The sequence below is a fragment of the Raphanus sativus genome, chromosome 8 (assembly GCF_000801105.2).
Source record: "Raphanus sativus cultivar WK10039 chromosome 8, ASM80110v3, whole genome shotgun sequence".
NCBI classification, from domain to species: Eukaryota; Viridiplantae; Streptophyta; class Magnoliopsida; order Brassicales; family Brassicaceae; genus Raphanus; species Raphanus sativus.
This window is the reverse complement of record NC_079518.1, coordinates 3,853,998-3,873,863: the sequence shown is the minus strand read 5'-3', so window position 1 is coordinate 3,873,863 and position 19,866 is coordinate 3,853,998. Positions and strand designations below refer to the sequence as shown.

Sequence of the window (19,866 nt, the reverse complement as noted above, 5' to 3'; positions counted from 1 at the left end):
TTTTATGTTACATAGAGCTGGTCTGGAGTTGAGGCACATAATATACTCGAAATTTTACATTTTTCTCTATTTTCTCTTCTCTAATGTATCTTTTGACAAATGATGCGATGGGACCATGCTTCAAACCTCTCTTTATCAGTGTTAGGAAGACTCTTGTTTACTTTCTCTTCAGGGGAAGTCACCTGAAGGAAGCTCTATGTTTAGCTCAAATGTAGCTCCAGCCTGCAACAACAAACATATATACATGCTCTTCTTTTTCTAAAAAACCCGAATCATTAAACCACATTTTGTAAACACTTTCTGCAAAAAGAAAAAGAAAAAACGGAGCTTTCCTCATATACAATTTGTAGATTATCATTGGTATCTCGTTCGTTCGTTTCGGACCATAACCAGCTTTCAGGAGTAACAATCACAGTTCTCTGCAGGTCAAACACTACTTAAGACATTACAAAGTAACAAACTGTTCTCACTTCTCATAAGTAGAAAGCAATGTAGTGTTTTTCTAACCTTGCCACCGACTTTCATTCCTTCAGTTATGAAATACATTGCAGGAGGAGGCTACGGTTCCCAGCCAAAAGGTTTGGACTCTCTGGTGTAGATTGCAGTGATGCTTCTGTAACGGCAATCAAAATGCACCTAAACAATGTACAAGGCGAGAACTTTGATTTTGAATGTAGTGTTAACCAAGATGGGGTTTTTTTTTATCAATGTGGATCGTTAGAGAGACCTGAGCAGTTGAAACTTGTGTAGCTACAGGACCTTTTGCCTTCCTCAATGTCATAGAACTTCAACCCTTCAGCTGCAGAAAAAAACAACACGCTGCCGTTTTGATATTAACTTTTTTTTTTGGAAACATATGATATGCTAGAGGAAAATAATGAATAGTTATCCCCTTTTATTTTGTTAACTTAGTTTCCTTTTTTTTTCGGAAAGATTGATTACGTCTCTATAAATATAAACAATTCATCAATAGAAACAACACATTACCTAGCTACTAGAGATTCGCATCAAATCAAAACAGTTAGTTATAAAGATCCTAACATCTTTCTCTATACCTGGATGTTGGATAGTTTACCTTTTGATCTCCTCTATGAGATTCTCTCCAAGTTGGACCCCAAATCTCGGGTTATAATGCAATCCGTAGATAAAACTATCAACATGCTCATATCCCACGATCCGTATCTCAATTCCAGTATCAAGGGTTCGATTCCAAACCGGTGCGATGGTAGTCGAGACGACGACGGTTACGAGTTTACACAGCCTTCCTCCTCTGCGATGGAAGTAGATGAGAAGGTGGGTCATGATGATAAGTGTATCTTTAATCTAAGCATGATCATGAGTGTGATTGGGCAAATCTCGCCATATGCTCAGAAGCTCGTGAATAAAACGGAAACCCTACTTGGTAAAAGATTGTTGATTGAAGATGAAACAGAACTGGAGATGGATGTGCCTTCTTCTTCGTCTGACAAGTTCATGAACGTGGAGAGAATAAACAAAAGAAGCAGATTCGCGTAGACAAATACATATCGTGCGAGCGAGGAACATATGAGTATGTGGCTTATTTTGGTTAAATTGAATAGAAGTTTGATAGTTAAGTCTTTTAAGTTTTCTCTTTTGGTTCATAATTTTATTGCGTTGAGCACCTCCTATAAGGAATATATGTACAACTTATATTATGCCTTTTTATTGAAACTTTGTTATGAAGAATGTCTCCAATGACATCCACCTTGTAAACAGTCAGAATATGGTGATAAGGAGTTCGGTGTATGCGTTACAGGTGAAGTACAACGGCCTATGACTTAAAAGACCTTGAGGCAAGACCTTCGAGGAACAGAGAAGGGTACTCAATTGAAACACAAAAAAAACACCTAAAACATGTAAGCATAAAGAAACATCCCTTTATATTTCAAAACAGCATATGTCATAATCCAACATTATACGTGAATAAAGCAAGTATATAGATTGATTTTACCACACCAATAAGTGTAAAGGTTGATTAAATACAGTCTATATGTCCTTCAAAAGTTGTACATATTTTTTGGATGTCTTTACCAATATCAACAAAATTGAATTCTAACCAGTTAACCTTTACACAAGGAATATAAATATCTACAGATACTTTCCTCTCGAGTAGTTTATGTTAATGTATGCAACCTATTTATGTCAATAGATCTCTTCGCCAAGAAACGGGGGAAGCATCGTAGCTCTCAAGCATGGCTAATTCCAATCAAATTCCCCCAAGAATTGAGCGTGACGCTTTTGGCCTCTCGAGTAGTCTATAGTAATATATGCAACCTATTTATGTCAATAGATCTCTTTGCCGAGAAACGGGGGAAGCATCGTAGCTCTCAAGCATGGCTGATTCCAATCAAATTCCCCCAAGAATTGAGTGTAAAACGTTTTGGCCACCGTTGCTAAAAAAACAAACACTGATATGGCAAATGGTAGATGTAATTTATGTTTGCGCACTCGATAAAATACTCCCGGTCCATTGGAACATTGTGGCTTATGAAGGCAATTGTGTAATGTTTGAGTAGACAAAGGAATATGTGGTTTGTCAGTAGGGTTTGAAAGCTAACAAGTGTAGAATCATGTAACATTTCCAAGTGGTAATATCGTCATTAAACCCCTCTAATCAGTCTCTTCTCCATCTCCTACTTTCTTCTCCATCTCCTCCTTCGATCGTTTGTGCAGATGCATATCTGATTGCATGTCTCTTCATTGGTTGTAACTTCTTGGGTTACCTTACCTTCCTTTGGTATATTATGTTACTTCTTTTGGGTTTATTATGTTTATCCATAACTAGCAAAACACTAAGATTTAAAAGTTTATATTTGTTTTCTTTCATGCAATTTTAATAAAAAGCTTCAGTTCAAAAAAATATATTATAAATTGAATTTGCAAGATACACTTGTTGATGAAATGTGTTGTAATTGGTTAAAAAAGTTGTCAATGAACCCACAAAACATGGGTTCAAACCGCTGCAGTGACCCCTATAGATAATATTTTTTATACTTATATTCATTTTTATGACTCCTCACAAAATAAATTATGGGTTCGCCGCTGGTTTTATATATGCTTTTTAGAAAACTTTTAAAACTACTTTGTTTTAATCTAATGGCTCACAGAACTATGGTGTGGACATAGTTTGGATTTAGAAGTGTTATTAACAGCCTCAAAATTAAATATCTCATTATTATCTAAAATCTTGAGTATAACAACAATCAAAATCTTCCAAAGTTATTTTCTTAGGAAGCAACAAAACAAAAGAGCAAAAGAAAACTATTCAGAAAAAGAAAATAACATTTTGGTAACTTATAGCAAACTTTGATGAAAAATGTCATTTAGTTAAAATGTATTTTAGTTCAAATAATTATCTTGTCAAATAGTGTTGAAGTGAACTATTATTGAATTTCTATCCAAAACACATACTTTTTGGTAAATCAAAAATATACAATCTTATGTTGACCATAAATTAAATTTTATTCTGGTTAATATTAAATATCATTTAACGATCGTTAATTGTAACAATAGTCAAAATAGTCAAAACGACACCGTATAAAAATACAAAATCTTCAACTATTAATTTTATATTCTCAATTCTGATTTCCTTCCACTATACATCATATTTGCTACTAATTACTATGTGCTTCCATGATTTTATTAAGATATGTATCTACTAATTTAAAAGTATTTTCATGATTTTATTTCTAAAATATGTTCTCTTTAAAAAATTATATATACATACACTTAATACATAGCTGAAGAAAAAACTAGAGAAAATCATCTAAAAACTGAGCATAACATATATTTATTTAGTCATGAATAACTTACCTCAGGATCTCCAAAAAGAAATTCTCTTAAGATTAGATCCCAAATCCTTTGTGATGATGCGGTGCACGAGTAAATCTATGGAACATATAACCAAAGATCCAAGTTTCAAATCTCTATACTGGTCCCGGACCGCATCCAGTTTGCTTTACATCGGGGTATATGGCTCCAACATGGCATGTTTCCACCATGTTGGTGAAGTTCGACCATCCCATAGCAAAGGTCGCTCAAAGTGCATATGCTTCATCCTAGGTTACTGTTCTAGCCTTATCCTTGTCTATATTCATGGATGTTTCTGTGTCGCCAATCCCCTCACGAAGAAATACCAGTTCCTTGATTACTGTTATTTGGAAACAAAGAAGAACATCGGGTTTGCGGTTGATCAAATCGATAAAACTACTCAGAGGTTCAAAATCGTCTGCATAACAGAGGTCGCTGTTTCAAATCAAGGTGAGACCATGTATGGATTTCTTATTAACGCAGGGAACTCATGGAAAATATCAAAAACCAAGATCACTTGTCTCTCGAGCCATCTCATGAGGGATATGAAACCGGTTTACTTCCAAGGAAGCCTCTGCTGGTTCAAAAGCGGCGGAAGCATTATAGGTTTTAATCCCGAAACAGAGAAAGCACGTCTGATTCCGACCAAATTTGATCACCAAGTGGGCGCGAAACTTTTGCTCAGTGCTGACGATGAATATCTGACATTGATATCGGCAACTGAAGAACTGATTTACCTTTATGCTCTCGAGAATATCTTAACTGATTCTAAATGGATCCTCACGAGACGGATTAAGAACAAGCCAGTGCACCAAATAATGCTGTTGTGTTGGTGCGTGGAGGCTTTTGATGGTAGGCATGTATTGGTGAGTGCGAAGGATGAAATAGAGGATGCAATTTATGGCTATGATGTGAGAGCGAACACATGGAGTGTCATGGGTGTGGTTTCGAAGTGGGGTGATGCAGGTTGTGATCTTTATCAGTTCAAGCCGTCGTGGTCTTCTGTAAACGGACTACATGATCAGAATAATGGGTCCATGTTAAGTTTATATGCTAGGTTTAGATCCCACCGTGAAATCTCTGTAAAAGGCATTATGGAACTGATTAATGGTCATTTCAGAATCTAAACCCGTTGATTTAGACAAGTGATGAAGGCGGCCACTATTTCTTTTATGTTTTATGTTTCTGTTTTTTTTTTGTTTTGTGCAATTCTGTTTTATGTTTCAAATTCTGCAATTTGCTTCCAGTTCTTTTGAATTTGTTAAACTGTGTAATCTCATCTCATAACTGGTTACATTGAATTAAAATTTTTGCATTTTATTTTATATTCAGATCTTTAATTTCACTCTCTTCAAATATGTGGATTTAACTCTATTTTTTTCTTCAAAAAAACATTATTCTAAAAATAAAATGATAAATTGGAATATGTAATCCTAAAATTTGATTCATAATCCTAATATATTGAAGATGATTAAAATATCTGGTGGTGGAGATGTTATCAAGCTCAACGTTAATAAAACATTCTTAAAAATCATTAGATAAACACACACAATAATTAATTATCGAAAGAAGAACATCAATAGGCCCACGATTAGTGACCCTTCTCTACGTTAATCTGGCCCGCTACTTCGTTTAACACTTTTGCTCTAGACCCGGCCCGCTACTAATTAGGTTTAAACTTTAACGTTAACCTTGAACTTATTTTTTTGGACAACTAGTTAGTAATTTCCATACTCAAATCTAAGACCGATCAAATGATTCCAATTTCCAGCGTACGATATAAACAAGCAAATCAAATAGCTTACATCACACGCAAACAAGAATCGAAATTTACAACATATACCCTCAAAAAAGTTTTTTTTTTAAATCACTAAAAACTCACTGGACAGAGTAAAAAAGACATCTCTCCCCACCAACCTAAGCCATGTTCGGGAATATACCCGAGAAGTTCGGGATCTTGTCTATATGTTTCAACGCGTTCTCAGCGATTTGCCTCGTCCTAAAATCGCCGTTCTGAAAAGCGTCCACAAGCGAAGCGCTCACGTTCGGCTGTTCCGCGACCTCTCTCGCAATGTCTTCCATCCTCAAGATCCTTTCCACCAACCAAACCGCTCTCCTCGTCAGCTTCTCCGTTCTGTTCTCCGTCAGAACGTTCAGCACATGCCTTATCCCGTCGGCTTCGTCGAGTATATTCACCCCTTTCTCCACATCCAACCCGTCTTCCAACAAGCTCGAAAGAGCCGCGAGCGAGGCCTCAACCACTTTATCGTTCTCATGGTCTAGTAACGCCACTAGCTTCTCCACGGCTTCTCCTTCCACGAGGCAGAACGTTTCTTTTAACGAGCATACTCCGTGGTGGATCTTGCAAAGACCCGTCACAACGGGCGGTCTGCTCATACACGAAAAAATGGAGCCACAGCTCGGAGGAGGCAGGTCAGGCATGTGCGATAAGTTAATAGACTCTAGCGAAAGATTCTCTAAAGCCGTTGCCGAAACCATCTGGACACTGTCTTGACCGTTGGACTGAAGCAGCTGAATGAACAGAGAAGCGACGTCGTACTCACGGCAAAAAAACGTAACGGCTCGAGCCTCGTCCCCGAAGGCGAACGTAATCCTGGAGAGTATACGCACGAGCCCTTCAAGAAAGTTCCTCTCGAACCTCATCCCTCTGATCTCCCCTTGTCGTATCCCGACCACTTTGGAGACGATTTTCTCGAACGCACCGACGCTCAACATGTCCCGAGTCAGCGCCGAGTCCCTCTCCGGAAGCTCGGCTAACAGCCCCGCCGCCGCGGCCTGCTCTTCGGAGATCGGCGTCTTCTCCGCGATGATGGCCACGAGGCTATCGAGCTGGCCGGCAGTGCCGCGCAGCGCGCCGGCCAGCTCCTCGCTCATGAATGGAGAGAGGTTGTGGAGAAGCTTTATGGAAGCGAGACGAAGATCGTCGTTCTCTCTGACCTCGAGGAACTGAACCAAACTGATGATCGCGCCCGAGGTTTTAACCGCGGAGACGACGTGTTCGACTGTTTTCTGACAGGTGGTTAGTCCGACGAGAACCTCCAGGAGCTTGCACTGGATGGCTGGGCCAGTGTTGCTGATCAGGTAGAGGAGATTCTCGACTCTGTTGTCTGAGAAAAGAGTGGTGGCTTTGTCGAAGTCGTATCCGGTGTTGACTATGTTGGCGAGGATAGTGGCCGAGACTTCTTTCAACCGGATGGGGAGGTTGTTCGGTCCCACGTAGAAGAGGTCTTTGATGAGCGGAGGGAATATCCCTATGCTGATCAAAACTTTTGCACTCCCTTCGAAGGACGAGATGTTGTTGAGAGCTCTCAGGGAAGCTTCTCGCTGAGGCATGTCGCCGCTTCTCATAAGATCGACTAGCGAAGAACCAACTGTCTGAGCTACGACAACCTTCGTGTCGTTGTTTAAAGAGAGCTCCCCAAGAAAGGTTGTCATGGAGAGTTTGGTTTCAGGTGAACCTGCACAAAGCAGAAGGGATGGGTTAAATCAAAACCAATGCTCAGGATACATGACTACCGGTTAACGAATTATTCATTTATTTTATTTTAATTTTTTTTGGATTTAGTTATAAAATTAGTTTGATGTATTATTAAAATTAGATATATAAAACAAAAAAAATTAGAAGAGTTTATAGATTTATTCTATCATTATTACTTAATTTAATAGATTTAGACTAATTTAGATCAATTTAATCCAATTTAAAATGGTTTCGGCCGATTTGAGTCGTATGTATCATATTTTAAGAACATGGTTTCGTCTAAACCGGTTTTTAGAACCATGATCAAAACCATGCAAATGAAAGAAAGTAAGGATTGATCAAATCACCTTCGAGGATTTTGCCTAGAAGAGGCTGGAGCCGACCATAAGAAGCCATCTGCCTAACAACTTCCTCAGACCTCTCCATGTTCTCCAACGTTCTATCAGCTTTCTCAACAATAGACACGTTCACCGAGTTGCTGCTCGTAAGACCAACCAGCAAGATAAGCGCTCCATTAACCGAACCAATCTTCTCGCACAGAGCTTCAGACTTGGAGAGCTCAAACAGCAACGAAACAGCTGCCTCCTTCCCTTTCGACGGCTCGTGCGACAAGAACTTAACCAGCGTACGCACGGTGTCCCCTTCGGCTAGCATCGCCCTGCTCTCCTCGTCTCCTTCGACGACGACTCGAAGCGTCTGCAAAGCCTTATACCTCACTATATGGCTGTTGCTTTTCAACACGTCGATGATCATACGTATAAGCTGAGAGTTCCGCACGCCTCCCATGCTCGAACGTATGCTCCTGCAGATCTGCCTCACGTTCGCCAGAGCCTGCAGAACATCGCTCTCGTCGTTCCCTAGAAACAGGGCCTGGCGAGCGACGTCGAGCTTCGCGGCGTCGTTCCTCGATCTCCACTCTTCTATGGTGTTGCGCAGAGCTATGCTGGGGCTCGCGTCGGCGCTGCTCAGCGTCTGAGAAGTTAAAGGGCAAGACGGAGGTTTACCACCGTCGTGGCATTTCTTGAACCATTTCTCGATGGCTTCGCGCTCGAATGTTCGTCCGTTCTCTAGCGTGACGGGGTCGTGCATGACTTCTTTTGTCAAGGGGCAGATGAATGCTTCGTAGATATGGTCTACGCCTCGCTCGATCTGAGAGCTGTCATCTGACTCGCTTCCATCCATACTCCTAAACACTCACTCACTGCAAACACATAATAATTAATGAAACAGATCTTGTAACCCGTTGCTCAAGCCCCAGCATATGTGTATAAAAATATGTCAATATTAGTTAACTTAACGCCTAGACCTATGCTACCCCGAATAATATTAATCATGCAAGTCGCTAATTGGATCTAGTTACTGTCTAGTGATTTCTTGAACATTGATTCAAGCAGAGTATCATAAGAAGCAGCTAGAATCAAGACACTGAACTCTTAAATGCAAGAGTTTGGTAAGAAAAGGGGAGAATATATACCAGATTTAGCTAAGTTCCTTCACACAGTTTGGTTCTTTCACACCAAAAGAAGACAAAAAAACCATAACCTTTAGGTACGAAAGTATGAATCTTTCTAAAACCATTCCCATATTACCAAATTTAGTAACTATTCATGGAGACCGACAAAAATTAAAAAAGAGAGCAAACATTTCAGGAAAATCATTACAAAACACCGACAGAGAAAGAAGCATACCGCAACAAGTTCTGATCACAGAAGCGCTACAGAGCTACAGAGCTACAGAGAAGAGACAAAGCAAAAAAAAAAAAAGTGACGGCTTTTTTAATCTCCTTGAGCAACAGAGAGTGTGATGACTTCTCCGTCAACTGCAAGCAGTCGAGCTTGTTGCCTACTCTCTCTTCTAGAGCTTGGATTCAACGGGAAGTCCTTTTGTCTATCCCCGTGCGAGAGCGAGAGAGACAGAGACAGACAAAGATAAGGGAATGAACAGACAAGAGATGGGTTTCGAACGAAAATGAAATAAAAGTCGAACTCGTAACAACTTTAATATATAAATGAAAATTGGACAAATATGAAAGCACGAGACGCTGACTTAAATCGAAAAGTCATGAGAGCGAGCGAGAGAGAGAGAGACGTGGAGCCACCAACTTGACGAACAGCCTGGCCGTGTACACACTATAAACCAAATTAATGGGCTCTAAAGAGATGAACTAATGGGCCTTAATGGGCTTGGTATAAGCGAAAATAGCCTCAATGGGTCGTTCACTCTCTCTCTCTCCGTGGGATCGATCGCTTTTGTTGTACCACGTTCTGGTGTGAGAGCTTTGATCTGGATCACTCGTGTGTTTGTTGGAAGCTAAAATCGAGAGATGGCGGGAGATGAAGAGATTGAGATTTACGAAGAAGGAGAGGAGGAATCCATTGAAGCGAAAACTGAGGGAGGAGATGATGAGAAGGTGTTGCAGTTTTTAGATTCGTTAGATGGGTATCTAACGCTTATGGATTCTCTCAATTCAAAGCTACGAGAGGTATATATATGATCGTTATAAAACTCCAACTTTGGCCATAGATCATGAATTTATCATTAGATGATGGTACTTAGCATCCCGTTTAGTCAAAGCTAATTGGTTCTCAATGTCATTTTTAAAAGTTCAGATTCTTGTGGCTCTTTCATGTTTGGTTGATTAGATAGCTTAGCAAGGCATGAGAAAAATTAACTTTAGAAAAAAATGTGTTCTTTTTTTTTTTTTATTGCAGGGATGGTTTGATCTAGCAAGTGCTCGACACTCTATGGGAACTTTACGTATCACCAGCACTCTCTTAGACCTCAAGGATCATTCCGCTGCTTCCACATTGCAAGTCTCTGACCAAGATGGTAAAGTTTGGTTTCAAATTAAATTTTTTCACACTCAAGGTTTGGTAGTTCAATGTTTATGTAGTAGTCTTTAGCATTTTTTTTTTCTTTGTGTGGGGGAAGTATATTCACAAACCTGCGGAACTCTTGTAGTTGAATCTTTGGGACCAGTACCTCGTTTTGCTTTGTCCAAGTGGGCTTCTAAGGGCGGCAGTGGGAAAGGCAAAGACTTCTCTACTGATGCAGATTTCGAGATGGGCTCTCCTCGTTCCCCACAGCTACGGCATCGAGGCGTTTCTGGTACTCAAAAATAAGAATTTATCTGTTCGTATTAATACGGTGCCCTTTTGTTTGTCTGTCTCTTATCTTTTTGCTTATGTGATTCGTTAGAAGAGAAACCATCACCCAAGGGTGAGACCACCGTGTTAGCAGCTGATGAAGAGGTATTAACAATCATTTAATCTTTAGTAAGGTACAACTTGTGTTTTTACTAATTCGGATGTGTGTTAATTAATCTCACAGGTTAAGAAAGAACGGGCCAAGTCTCTGTCGGTATTCGGAGGTCTAGTCTCCCCTAAGCTGCGTGGTGCTCAACTTTCATTTGAGACAGGTAATTAAATATTCACCACCACAAATATACACTCACATAAAAGAAAGTTCCATGTTTCAGTTGAAAATAAGTATCATTTTCTCTTTTGCCTTGGGACAGCTCTTGAAACTCTTGTGGAAATAGCCAACACACGATCATCCATGTTAGCTGCCTTTGAGCGGATCACGAAGAAGTAAAGACAGAATGTGCCAATGCGTTAGTTCAATTTTTGAGTTTGTAACTACCACATTCTGTGTAATACACAAGTATCTATTTTGATCAGAATTGCTTGCTTTACAGCACCAAATAATATACACAACATTTTGGAGCAGAGACTTGAGGAATGTGGTGGAGAAATAGAATCCCAACAAATGTTTTTTTTTTATATAAAGCAAATGAATTTATAAGAACAGAACAGACGTAACAGTAGAAAACCCATGCAGAGACAAATGTCTTCTAACGCTATGGTCTCGACAAAAACATTTGGAGGAAAAACTTTACAAGATTTTTAAGAAACAACCATAAGTTCATCAATCAAGAATATATGGAAAAAATATTAAAAAAAAAGAGAATTATAATCATTACTGTGGCTAGAAAGAATTTTTCTTGGGGCTTTTATCATCAAAGGAGACTTTGAAGGGACCTGTGGAACCAAACGGGTCTGCATCATCAAACGAGTATCTATGGCTCCCACTGAAATCCTTTGTACTATTCATCGAGTCAAATCTCGAAAGCGAAGGACCACCAAAGTCTCTGCTACTGTTGATGGAATCAAACCTCGAAAGTTTCTCAGCTCCACCGAAGTCTCTTGAACTGTTGATTGAGTCGAACCTGGAGAAAGCAGCTCCACCAAAGTCTTTGGAGCTGTTGATGGAATCAAACCGTGAGAGCCTCTCTGGCTGAGCGCCAGCTTCACTATGGTTGAAGGAGTCAAATCTGGAGAAGCTATCTCTGGTTGATGCGTCACTGAACCGAGGAGGAGAGTTCCCGAATCTCGAGAGTGGAGTGCTGGGGACTGAATCATCAAATCCAAATGGACTCTTTCTCTGACCAGCAAAGCTTCTTGAACTTGGAGAGTCTCCTCTTCCTGAGTTTTCACCATAATAATCTCCATCCTGCAAAATGTCAAAATATTATAACGGTAAGCTTGGAAGATTGTAGAAAAAGGTAACTAAGCAGTTTAGCATACAAAAAGGCAAATGTTTTTGAGATGTTCAGGCCAACTGAATGAAAGATTAAGTAGTTTGATGGATAGTGTGATTTATTAAAGCAAGAGACACTATGGATTATGTACTAACCTGGCTTTTTGACGCATCAAATCCCCAGACTGAGTCCACATCATCGTTGGTATCATCAAATGCACTTGCCCAATTCGAGTCATCAAAGAATTCAGAATGGTTTGGAGATGGGACCTCAGTAGCAGTCCTAGAGACCGGACTGTCTCTAGGACTTCTGCCTGATTCATCTTCATCGTGAGCTGTTCCATATTCACTCTCATAGTGACGACGATCTGAGGTTTCTGAGAAAGGTCCATAATTTTCATCTAAATGAGTAGGAGAATCAGGTGGTCCAGTACCATTATCCACCGTACCGTTTTCCTTCTCACCAGACGAGTTCTGCTCTTTTGATTTGTCGAAAGTAATCTCATTGCCAAATCCTAAAACAGTTTCGAGGATTATCAGCCAACGTCCGTGTTATGTGCTTAGCTATAGATATAAAAATCTGTAAGTAATAGAAGAATAAGCGAAAACATATTGTACCTTCATCTTCAAACTTATCCCACTCTTCATCCCACAGAGCTGCCCCTTCTTGAATTCCAGGTTGCCAACCTGCAAATCACAAACATTTACAGTTTTCAGATGATATGTATGCATCTACAGGGAAAGCAAAGAAGTCATAAGGCGACAGAATCATATGAAGTACCAGGTGGAAGGTCTACAAGGGCCTTCGACTTAACCTCCAACCCATGTTTCTGGCAACGTTCAGTTAAAGCCTTCATCAGCTCCTCTAGATCTGATTGTATTCTGTCAGCCCGGACCTATAAATGCCAAATAAAGTATCAGATCAGGAATGTACAGAAGATACTCAATAGTTTAGGCATCACATAAGCATGTACCTGAAGTAGACCATCCGCACTACCACCTTGCTCCATGTTCACAATTGCTTGACTCAATTCCATCTTCCGTCCCTGGAATGGATTAGCAAAAACTTGAGTAAGAAAGCATATTCCGTGAGAGATCTGTTACTAAATTATTCAAAGCTATTTCACCAGCAAAGGTAGATGAAGAAAGAACTGGGCGATAAGCCATACCTCAATCTCGCGGAACCTGGCCTCTTCAATAGTTAACTTCGATCCTAATTCTGCAACCTGCTTATACTTCTCCTCATATTTCTTTGCCAACGTTTCAGCCTACAGGAGAAATTATTCCGTGATAAGACAAAGATAGCCTCTGAGAAATGAGTGAACTGATTTTTTAAAATGTGAAACTCACCTCACGCTTGTCAGCGGAAGCCCTTTCAGAGATCTCGTTTAATCTATTGTCACACCTGCTTTTGTATAAGACCTGACAGAGAGGAAAAAAATGCAAGAAAAATAGCATCATAAGGATTGGATATCACAGTAACATTACTCTAAAAAATAGCATCGTGAGACAGATAATCACCGTTACTTATTAAAACCAAATAACAAGAGAGTAATTTTATAATGGAGTACTCACAATATCCTGCATTTTCGTCCGGTAGTAATCAAGTTTCTCTCTGGAGTCCATATAGGCATTCTTCTTTTCATCAACCTACGGAGTATAGAAAATTTTGTTTCACAAGCATGTCCATGAAATTGTAACTTACATAAGCTTGAGAGTAATTGTTTTCTTTATATTAAAAGTGTTAATGTGAATGATTATTACCTTTTCCCCATCAGTTGCTGTTTCTTGAGGACTCGAGCTCGGAGAATATCCGTTACCTAGGTGACTAGCAAAAGGATCATCCAAAGCAGGCGCTTGATTCCTTTGCTGATTAGAAGCTACACCACTGCCAGGCTGAGGGGCTGGTGCGGGGACTGGCGGTCTCATGCCAGTGGCTGGAGTGATTGGCCGCGGACCCATCACTGGTTGCTGAACAAAACCTTGAAATAGAGAAAACAACATTAAAGCGAAGTATCAGGGAAAAGGGAGACGATATAAAAAAAATGCATGCATTCTGAGCAAGCAATACCTTGACCAGATCCCCATCCAGCGTTTGCATAACCTCGACTAGGTGCGCCTGAGATAGATAACAGTGTTTCATCATACATGATGCTGCTAGGAAGTGCCGGTGGGAGAGGACGGCCTTCTTTATACCGCTCCATCAAGTACAATGAAATGCAGAACTCCCTGAGAGACAGCATGGTATCATTATCCTGATCAGATAATTCCCACACATGCTTCAATACCTCTGGAACCAGAGTAAAAAGGAAATGTTAGCATAAACCATTTTACAGAAGGTAGCAAATAAATTGTACATAAAGATCGAAGATCCTTACCCCTGGGTAGCCTCCAGCTTAAAAACAGATTCCTTGCCTGCTCACCAGTGATTCTCCCATCCCTGTCACTATCAACTTCAATAAATACCTTTGTGTATTTCTGGACATCGGATGGTTTCATTTTAGGCCAAGGAGGCTGATTATTTCCAGCAGGAGTTGGATGGCCGGATCCAACTGCACTTCCAGGTGGCAAACCGGAAGATGGACCCTGTGAAGACAATGCAGGCGGCTGTGAGCTTGCTGCTGGCCTTGGCTGCTGAGATTGATTTCCTGCTGGCAGCATTGAGAAAGTACTCTGTAGCGAGTCGAGAGCACTAGGTTTCGGTGGAGGAGCAGAAGCAGGAACAATGGCTGAACTGATTGAAGAATTACTCAGAGTGGGTTGTGGTTTTTGCTGGAAGGAGGAAAACATGTCACCTCCGTTTCCAGATACAACCAGCGCTCTTGGATCAATTTGTGACTCCGGTTTCAAGCCAGGAGATGGTGCTGCTGCTAAGCTGCCCCCTCCAAAGCCTGACGAGTATCCGCTGGTGCTTCCAGCATACAAATTATTAAGATTGAAACCACCAGGACCAGATGCACTAGTGGGAACAGCCTGAGGAGGACGAGTAACACTACCAACAGGACCTGGTTGAAATTGACCCGCTACGCCACTTGGTCTATATTCTGAACCACCAGGACCAGGTGCAATAGTGGGAACGGCCTGAGGAGGACGAGTAACACTACCACTAGGACCTGGTTGAAATTGACCTGGTACACCACTTGATCTATATTCAGAACCACCAGGACCAGATGCATTAGTGGGAACGGCCTGAGGAGGACGAGTGGCAGCAATACCAACAGGACCTGGCTGAAACTGACCTGGTAAGCCACTTGGTCTATACTCTGGACCAGCAGTTGGTCTAAATGAAGTTAGCCCAGATACTCCTTGATTAGGTCTCACTTGCTGGTTCTGTTGAGGTGGAAAATAATTCTGGTTGACGACATTCGCATTCGGAGCACCTGGTCCTCTAAACCCAATATTCTGCTGACCAGGAGAGGAAACCGGACGGGGTGTGGTAGCAGCAGGATTAGGTTGGGGTGCAGGGATAGCTGAAAGGTTAATTCTAGGCGCTGGTATTTTGGCTGCGGCGGGAGTGTTGAGTGCTGCATTAACAATCTCAGGTGTCAGGTCTCTCTTGCTCTGCGCTACTGTCACAAGTCTCAGGGAATTGTAAAAGTCTTGCCGACCAAGGAAGCCACTCCCTGATCGATCAGAAAGCGACCATATCTACAAACGCATAACATAACTTTGATCAGTAGACAAATATATATATATATATATATAGAACTACTCCTCAAGAGAAACATACTGTGTGAAAAAGGTTACAGATTCTCTCATACATAGTTACTGGAAGTAACAAAATTAACGGCATTTTGAAAACCCTAAAACAGATCTTTCTTTTGGATAGCTTAAAAATCTCGTTCAGAAACAATCAGAAGTTTCGGGCTGCAGAGATCGGAGAATGAGTTTTTTTTTTTTTAATTTTAACCTGGGCGAGAACAGGCTTGGGCAAGCCAGATCCTTGAAAAAAGCCAACAGCTTCGGCTCCACTGATCCGACCATCTCCGTCCAAATCTGCTCTTTTGAAGTACGCCTCGAATTGATCCATGTTTGGACTCTGCCCCGCCATTTTTGAGGCGCCAAAACCTTCAGATTCGATCAAATTTTCTTCTATCCCCACCAGAATTCTCCTTGTTCGATTCGAACAAATGCAACAAAAATTATAAAAAGAGGCTTAAAAAAAAAAAAAAAAGGAACCGAAGAAATGACTGTGACACAGCAAAGGATCGAATCGTCTTCTCCATGATTAAGAGAGCCATCGCTGTGTTTGGGATTTTTTTTCTTTTCGCTATGCTACTAGCTGGGCTTTTTATAAGCCCACTTAAAGTCATCGTAAAAGAATGAAAAACTGCAAAATTTGGGCTCCAATCTTGTCTGTGTAATTTATCATACGTTATACTTATACCTCAGTGCCTACACATGCGAGTACATTTCCAGCTAGTGTTGCCTGTCTATATGTATGTACTCAGTACTCTTAAGGCTTTTCATCCACATATTGAAGAGGCGACCTAAATATATTTTGATGAGAATACCAATAATGCCTCCGACTTACACATCTAAGTAAAGCAAGCCATTGGCTCAAAAAGTATGGAAGAGGAAGAACAAAATATCTAGCTCTAATTTTATAAATGGAGAAAGCCTTGTGTCACCATTTGCATACGGAAACAAGTTTGATGTTAGTTGGAGTAGTTTTGTAACAAGTTATGTTTGTCCATCGTGCCATGTGAAAACATGCAACTTTGAGATAGTGAAGAAAGGGATGATAACATATTTTAGAACGAAAAGCTAAATTGTTACATAGAGCTGCAAATCTCTCATTCAAACAGTCTACACACTTTTTCCATTACACGTAGAATCAGAATCAGTGAGAGATAGTGGCAAGCTTACTAACTTGAAACATCAGTAAATAAAAAAGAAAAAAACATCCCAGAGATCTTTGTAGCGCCCCTATTATGCTACCAGCTTCAACTTCTTTAGTCATCGTCTTCCTCCTACATATAAAACAGAGTTACTACAGAGGTATTTGGATGTAAATAAACTAACGTAGCAACTAATCAGAGTTGTAATTCATAAATAACAATGTAAAATAACTTCAAAAGAATCAAGAACTAACCTCATCACTACCATCATCGGCATCATCCTCATCATTCACCTCGGACACGGACTTGTCAGATTCCTCCTCGTCCTCCTTTGGGCCTTCCTCCTGAAAAAAACACAAACACATCAATAACTAAGAACATGCTCTGCAGATTAAAAGATTAATGTTTGTATAATGAAAACAAAAAACTTACCAGCTTCTTGTTGTAGGCTTTCATGGTCTTCTCATACTCAACCTTGCGCTTATCAGCCTTAGCTACAAAGGGAGCCTTCTCCTACAATATCATAACACTTAAAAGGTTAAGAAATACTCATATATAAGTATGTAAACGAACAACTACAATCAACTGAGGATTAGAGAACGCACAGAGTCAGACAAGGATTTCCACTTTTCTCCACCAGCTTTACCAACCTGTTTAATATTAAAGTTCATCGTAAGCATATAGCAATGAAAAGACTATGGAAACAACACGCAGAATCCAAAGCAAAAGAAGATAACAACACTCACAGCAGCAACAGATTTGTTGTTGGGGTGGTCCTTCTTGTAAGTCTGACGGAAGTCCTCCCTTCAGATCAAAAAGCCAGAAAGAGTATTATTAACACACAAGTACTAAGTCAATTCGAAACAGTCAACGCAAACCAAGAACAAACTCATGAACAAATATAAGTTCAAAATGATCAATAAACACAGGTGAACTATGTGATGATTACATGAAAACGAAGAAGGCACTAGCAGGCCTCTTTGGTTTGTTAGGATCCTTAGCCGCCGCTTTGCTACGACCTGCTGCTTTAGCTGGCTTCTTGGCCACAGAGAGCCTATCATCAACAAACGTAATTCACATCAGAAAAGGAGCAAATAATTTTTTAAAAAAATTAAAAAATCACAAGTGGATGGATCTGGCTGAAACTTACTTGGAGCTCCTGGTTTCAGTCTTTGATTTACCTCCTTTCATACTCGAATCTGCGAACACGTATATCAAAGAGATCAGCTAAGAAACTACACGGATTACCGCAAACATACGAGCATAAACCTAGAGATTATTCGATTCAAAAGCGAGATCGATAAGATCAGAAAGTAGTCAACTATCGATTCTAATCGCAAACATATGAGGATAAACCTAGCAGGGAAAACAAAATCTATCAACACAGAGAGAATATTCGGCTCAGAACATACACAAAACCAAAACGAATTCGAGAGAGGAACTGAGAAGAAAAAAAATCAAAACTAGAAAGCGAAGAAGATCGGAGGATTCTCACCTTGACGAAGAAGATCGTAGGGTTTGTAGAGAGAGAGAGAAGAGAGAGCAAAAGAATCGTACTACGTGTTTGTGAGGAGAGATTCAAGTGAGAGGCCAAGAGATGTAGAGAGGGGCTAGTGGGGAGAGTTGTAAAATATCTTTGGTCAATAAAGGGCAAATAAAATTGAATTTCGCACGAGATGTAAAAAAACTAAGGGGTTTAGGCGGGATTTCAAATATATATAGCCACGTCATCGATCCGTGGGATTTGTTATCATTGGCTCTCGAGTATCCAAGGTTTAATTTTTGGTCTCGCTTATGTGTTTTCTCATGTGCTTCTTCGTATGAAGCGGCAAGTGATATGACTCTCTCTTGCCCTTCCCTTAATCATCATAAATAATTAATCATAGCAGTAATTACGATCCCTATAATTTATTCGCATTAATATCTCTCCCTCGATTATTCGGTTCGGTTTATTGCGTCGGTCATCCGATTATGAAATTTTAAACAAACACCACTCGATTCAGTTCGGTCTGGGTCGGTTTAACTTTTAATTTCTAGGGTTTCTGATTTTAGGGGTGAAAGTGGGTGTATGTATAGTATATATTAGCTCCTCCTTCATCGCCGCGTAGCTAAAGCACATTGATTGATTGATCCTTCAAATCATCCCATGAATATTCTTTGCGCTTTTACGTATCATCATCTTTGTCGATTCGAATGAGTTTGGGTTTTAGAGGTTGTTTTATTAAGTTATAGTTTCCAATTAGAAAAAAAAAGTATTTTGATGAATTGATTAGAGTTTTGTTTAGAACTTTGTGATGGTGCAGAGAGGGAGAGAGCAAATGATGGGATACACTTGATCTCTGAATTTTAACAGGTAAGTTCTTGTTGATAACTATACATCTGCTGATGCTCTCTCACTCTGCACCCGGTTGATTTTTTTTATGATGTGTGTTGCCTTGCTCTGAGCCCCTGACTAAGTGATATTATTGAAGAAATTGATGTCTAGTATCTGTCTGAGTTTAGACTACACTAAGCATGACTAAAGGTCAGTTGAATGATTCTGTTGTACATGAAATTATCCAAAATGTATTAGGATAGGATTTATAAAATGTGGTAAACCTGTTCAATGAAATGCCTAGAGAAACTTGACCCATCCTTGTTGTAAATGACACTATGCTATAATGTAAGGTCTGTGGAAATGACAGGATTTTGAAGTTAAAGGAATCAGGGAAAGAGGGGGAGCAAGTGTTGTTTTTTACTTGTAACGACAGTAGCATGATTCAACTCTTACTATATTCTTTTCATTCTTTGATTTTTCGTTTTAACGCCAGTCTGTACATATGAGTATATCACTTCTGCATTTCATTCATATTCCATATTTAGTTCAAGCTACGATGTAATTGATGTGCTACTCTGAGAAGCTGTTCTTTTGTATTTCAGAAATTAGTTCATTTGTAGTGATGCATAACTACACAGGCTACATATACATATTTTTGGCTCAAACGTTTTCGAAGTTATTAGTTGGAGATTTTCACATACATGCCATGCATGTTAGCTAAGTATTCAGTAAAAGAAAAGATTCAAAACAGAGGACCATTTAATTGTAACGACTCCACCAGTATTATATACTGAGAAAATATTGATACAAAACGCACTAATTGAATTGAATGCATTGAT

The 19,866-nt window shown here is 39.9% G+C and overlaps 6 protein-coding genes, 1 long non-coding RNA gene and 1 other non-coding gene across 10 annotated transcripts; 5 read left to right on the top strand and 3 right to left on the bottom strand.

The window, feature by feature from the left end:
- Positions 1–1,009: 1,009 nt before the first annotated feature.
- Positions 1,010–1,707, top strand: LOC130498481 (uncharacterized). The gene has a single exon (XM_056991878.1). It carries the CDS (start codon positions 1,060–1,062, stop codon positions 1,513–1,515), a length of 456 nt encoding a protein of 151 aa, XP_056847858.1. The 5' UTR covers positions 1,010–1,059; the 3' UTR covers positions 1,516–1,707.
- Positions 1,708–2,434: 727 nt separating this feature from the next.
- LOC108821826 (putative F-box/kelch-repeat protein At1g20790) lies at positions 2,435–4,958 on the top strand. Its single transcript, XM_018594820.2, has 2 exons — positions 2,435–2,450; positions 3,820–4,958. The coding sequence occupies exons 1-2, from the start codon at positions 2,435–2,437 to the stop codon at positions 4,956–4,958; spliced, it is 1,155 nt and encodes a 384-aa protein (XP_018450322.2).
- Positions 4,959–5,572: 614 nt separating this feature from the next.
- LOC108822912 (U-box domain-containing protein 44) lies at positions 5,573–9,415 on the bottom strand. The gene is made up of 3 exons (XM_018596112.2): positions 9,019–9,415; positions 7,678–8,531; positions 5,573–7,310 (listed from the first exon to the last, which is right to left on the bottom strand). The coding sequence occupies exons 2-3, from the start codon at positions 8,510–8,512 to the stop codon at positions 5,749–5,751; spliced, it is 2,397 nt and encodes a 798-aa protein (XP_018451614.2). The 5' UTR covers positions 8,513–8,531; positions 9,019–9,415; the 3' UTR covers positions 5,573–5,748.
- Positions 9,416–9,547: 132 nt separating this feature from the next.
- LOC108822481 (uncharacterized) lies at positions 9,548–11,058 on the top strand. 2 transcript variants are annotated; one of them, XM_018595574.2, is made up of 6 exons: positions 9,548–9,812; positions 10,042–10,159; positions 10,292–10,438; positions 10,532–10,581; positions 10,661–10,748; positions 10,848–11,058. In XM_018595574.2, exons 1-6 carry the CDS (start codon positions 9,654–9,656, stop codon positions 10,922–10,924), a joined length of 639 nt encoding a protein of 212 aa, XP_018451076.1. In that variant the 5' UTR covers positions 9,548–9,653; the 3' UTR covers positions 10,925–11,058. The 2 variants fall into 2 exon arrangements, with proteins under 2 accessions (XP_018451076.1, XP_018451075.1); XM_018595573.2 differs by having other exon boundaries at positions 9,550–9,812; positions 10,529–10,581.
- Positions 11,059–11,086: 28 nt separating this feature from the next.
- On the bottom strand, positions 11,087–16,055 carry LOC108822480 (uncharacterized). Its single transcript, XM_018595572.2, has 12 exons — positions 15,780–16,055; positions 14,248–15,517; positions 13,941–14,159; positions 13,634–13,851; positions 13,445–13,519; positions 13,220–13,291; positions 13,039–13,137; positions 12,844–12,915; positions 12,651–12,765; positions 12,488–12,556; positions 12,026–12,384; positions 11,087–11,842 (listed from the first exon to the last, which is right to left on the bottom strand). Exons 1-12 carry the CDS (start codon positions 15,918–15,920, stop codon positions 11,318–11,320), a joined length of 3,234 nt encoding a protein of 1,077 aa, XP_018451074.1. The 5' UTR covers positions 15,921–16,055; the 3' UTR covers positions 11,087–11,317.
- Positions 16,056–16,602: 547 nt separating this feature from the next.
- On the bottom strand, positions 16,603–18,365 carry LOC130499253 (high mobility group B protein 2-like). Its single transcript, XM_056993325.1, has 8 exons — positions 18,206–18,365; positions 17,861–17,909; positions 17,660–17,764; positions 17,457–17,514; positions 17,316–17,360; positions 17,143–17,223; positions 16,965–17,054; positions 16,603–16,842 (listed from the first exon to the last, which is right to left on the bottom strand). Exons 2-8 carry the CDS (start codon positions 17,899–17,901, stop codon positions 16,825–16,827), a joined length of 438 nt encoding a protein of 145 aa, XP_056849305.1. The 5' UTR covers positions 17,902–17,909; positions 18,206–18,365; the 3' UTR covers positions 16,603–16,824.
- Positions 18,366–18,440: 75 nt separating this feature from the next.
- On the top strand, positions 18,441–19,671 carry LOC108823042 (uncharacterized). 2 transcript variants are annotated; one of them, XR_001945013.2, is made up of 2 exons: positions 18,441–19,063; positions 19,395–19,671. It is a non-coding gene; the product is annotated as an uncharacterized LOC108823042 (long non-coding RNA). The 2 variants fall into 2 exon arrangements; XR_001945014.2 differs by having other exon boundaries at positions 18,441–19,234.
- On the top strand, positions 19,034–19,100 carry LOC130499294 (small nucleolar RNA snoR101). Its single transcript, XR_008938173.1, has one exon. It is a non-coding gene; the product is annotated as a small nucleolar RNA snoR101 (small nucleolar RNA).
- Positions 19,672–19,866: the final 195 nt, after the last annotated feature.

Bases quoted from the DNA above. Each gene is read 5' to 3' on its own strand.
- LOC130498481 (XM_056991878.1), top strand. From the start codon at position 1,060: ATGTTGGATAGTTTACCTTTTGATCTCCTCTATGAGATTCTCTCCAAG.
- LOC108822912 (XM_018596112.2), bottom strand. From the start codon at position 8,512: ATGGATGGAAGCGAGTCAGATGACAGCTCTCAGATCGAGCGAGGCGTA. The intron at 7,311-7,677 runs GTGATTTGATCA...TGCTTTGTGCAG, and splicing joins TCTAGGCAAAATCCTCGAAG to GTTCACCTGAAACCAAACTC.
- LOC108822481 (XM_018595573.2), top strand. From the start codon at position 9,654: ATGGCGGGAGATGAAGAGATTGAGATTTACGAAGAAGGAGAGGAGGAA. The intron at 10,439-10,528 runs GTACTCAAAAAT...GTGATTCGTTAG, and splicing joins ACGGCATCGAGGCGTTTCTG to AAGAGAAACCATCACCCAAG. The intron at 10,582-10,660 runs GTATTAACAATC...TTAATCTCACAG, and splicing joins TGTTAGCAGCTGATGAAGAG to GTTAAGAAAGAACGGGCCAA.
- LOC108822480 (XM_018595572.2), bottom strand. From the start codon at position 15,920: ATGGCGGGGCAGAGTCCAAACATGGATCAATTCGAGGCGTACTTCAAA. The intron at 13,852-13,940 runs GTATTGCTTGCT...CTCTATTTCAAG, and splicing joins TGGATGGGGATCTGGTCAAG to GTTTTGTTCAGCAACCAGTG. The intron at 12,557-12,650 runs GTACTTCATATG...TGTGATTTGCAG, and splicing joins CCTTGTAGACCTTCCACCTG to GTTGGCAACCTGGAATTCAA.
- LOC130499253 (XM_056993325.1), bottom strand. From the start codon at position 17,901: ATGAAAGGAGGTAAATCAAAGACTGAAACCAGGAGCTCCAA. The intron at 17,765-17,860 runs GTAAGTTTCAGC...TGTTGATGATAG, and splicing joins ACTGAAACCAGGAGCTCCAA to GCTCTCTGTGGCCAAGAAGC. The intron at 17,361-17,456 runs GTGAGTGTTGTT...AATATTAAACAG, and splicing joins ACAACAAATCTGTTGCTGCT to GTTGGTAAAGCTGGTGGAGA.